Source organism: Phaethon lepturus, unplaced genomic scaffold, assembly GCF_000687285.1.
Source record: "Phaethon lepturus isolate BGI_N335 unplaced genomic scaffold, ASM68728v1 scaffold32922, whole genome shotgun sequence".
NCBI classification, from domain to species: Eukaryota; Metazoa; Chordata; class Aves; order Phaethontiformes; family Phaethontidae; genus Phaethon; species Phaethon lepturus.
The window spans coordinates 43,468-45,609 of NW_010523161.1; the positions used below are offsets into that span (position 1 = coordinate 43,468).

The 2,142-nt window shown below is 44.1% G+C and overlaps 1 protein-coding gene across 1 annotated transcript in view; it reads right to left on the reverse strand.

Moving 5' to 3' along the window:
- TMEM104 (transmembrane protein 104) overlaps positions 1-926 on the reverse strand; it is a 40,856-nt gene extending 39,930 nt beyond the window's left edge. The window contains exon 1 of the mRNA XM_010282042.1: positions 882-926. Within this exon, the coding sequence (XP_010280344.1) occupies positions 882-926 (45 nt within the window). The remainder of the gene's footprint in view (positions 1-881) is intronic.
- Between the last annotated feature and the right edge of the window lie 1,216 nt (positions 927-2,142).

The window sequence follows — 2,142 nt, forward strand, 5'->3', positions numbered from 1 at the left end:
GAGAGAGTCATAGCCATTGAGATTAGACTCTAAGAAATTCATGCAACCCTAACATAACAACATAAGAGCAGGTGACACTAATCCTTTAGGGTCCAGATGTCCCAGTTACTGTCTCATTCTCCATTTTCTCAGTTTGACCTACTTCTGCAGCCTAATATCCAGTTCTTCTAAATTCAGTTGTTCACACAGGGATGAAAGTTTTAAAGCATTTGAAAGCCAACACACTGGTTCTGTATTTAATGAGTTCACTTAAGGAAAAAAAAATGTTTGCAAAGTGTTGTTTTTAAGAGCTGACACTATATGAACACTTGTGGCTATGAAAACCAGTATTTCCAGTAACATAGGAAAGCAGTAATTGGCTCTGCAGTTTCACAGGACACCACATTACAAGGAAGAAACATCTTGATTACGGATTTTAAGTGAAGTGTTTTAAAACAAATTACCACAACCACAAATAAGTAAACTAAGAAATTCAGGGGAAAACATTATATAAAGCAAAAAAAGAGAAGCAAAGTGGGATAGTTTCAATGTCACAATTCCCCCTGTTTATTCTAGCTTCACATGACAATTTGGGTTAATGAAAACATTAACAAAATATAAGGAAAGTGGGTAGAAGGACACAAGAGCTGATATGGGACGTGAAGCTCTTTTTAATACTTTTAGAACTATACCTTAAGCAGACATCGTCCCTTTACATTATACGAAGTGATCCGTAATGTAAAAAAAACCTCAACTACAAGTACTAAGCATTTTGAAGTACCCTTTGACGTCCATCATCTCTTGAAACACTGAGGTTATGTCCATGGGGAAGTAGGAAATAAAAACACAACCTTGAGAGAAGAGGACTTTGAAAAGACTCATGAGCAAAACCACCAACTTACATAGGGAGAGTAAAGCTCTCCCGTATCAGTAATGCCACCAGCCATGTTGAAGATGGTGGGGAGGCTTGGAGCAAAGTCAGGAGGGTGTTTTCAGGAGGGTGGTTTCAACTTCTATTGCCTTTAACCTAGGGAAACATCATAAAGTTGCATTAGCTTTGTGAGAATGAGGAGGAACTCACGAGTCAGCTTTTGCACATCAGTCTTCTGATACTGGAACAGAAGAGGACTTCAGCCGGACCTTGTACTTCAGACAGATATACCCCACTCACCAGCACCACTGGGTTCAATACTCTACAAAAAGTTCTCATACCTGTTAAACTAGTTTAAAAGTAACCAAAAGGCCTTGCCCTTTCACAGCATGTGATGACCAAGCTTCACCTTCCCCAAACAGCCAGAGGGGCCATTTTAGACACTAAAACCTCAAGAGGAAGAATGCCTGCCTTGAGGATGATGTCATACCGCTGCTTCTCACACAGCTACTACTCTTAGAAAGCACGTGCCTTCTGAAGATCAAAGCAGTAAAAAAAACAGCCTACAGTCTCTCCTCATAATCTCGAGTACAGAAATAAATAGACAAATGAAAATACTGAACCTATGAAACCCTCCCCAAGATGTTTTGTTACACATACCAAGGTTTCCAAAGCAGAAGTGTTTGGGGAACTTCACATTGTCTTAGAAAACTACGGGGGGAAGGGAGAACCCAAGCCTTCTGAAAGGTTTCAGAGTCAATAAATAATTAGCCATAGTTGAATTGTTTAAGAGCTTTATCAAATTCCTTATACTTCTACATATGCTCCTACTTAGCCATACCATCTGGGACAAATCATCAGCACAAACTTCACAAGCTAAGACCACTACGAAAAAAACCCTAGCAGTTCATAAGCTTACACACACAGGCTGGATGACAGAAATCCATCGGGCAGCACGGCTCACTGTGGCCATAACTAGACCAGCCCTCAGAAGAAGAGGCCAAACACGGCAGATCTCGACTCAAGTCACTGGACCCAAGCTCAACAAAACCAGGGAAAGCGGCAAGACCACAGCCACGCCGACAGACACAGGCCGAGGAAAGCGCGGTCCCGGAGGACACCCACCCCAGCCCGGCAGGGGCCCCATCCCAGGGCTCAGAGCCTACCAAGGCCCCCGGCCCTGCCACCTCCCGGGTCCCCCCGGGACTGTCCCCCAGCTGGCAGTGCTGCTCGCCCAACCTGCCCTCCCGGGGGAAACTCCCCCCACCACGCAGAAGCCCCCTACAACCGCG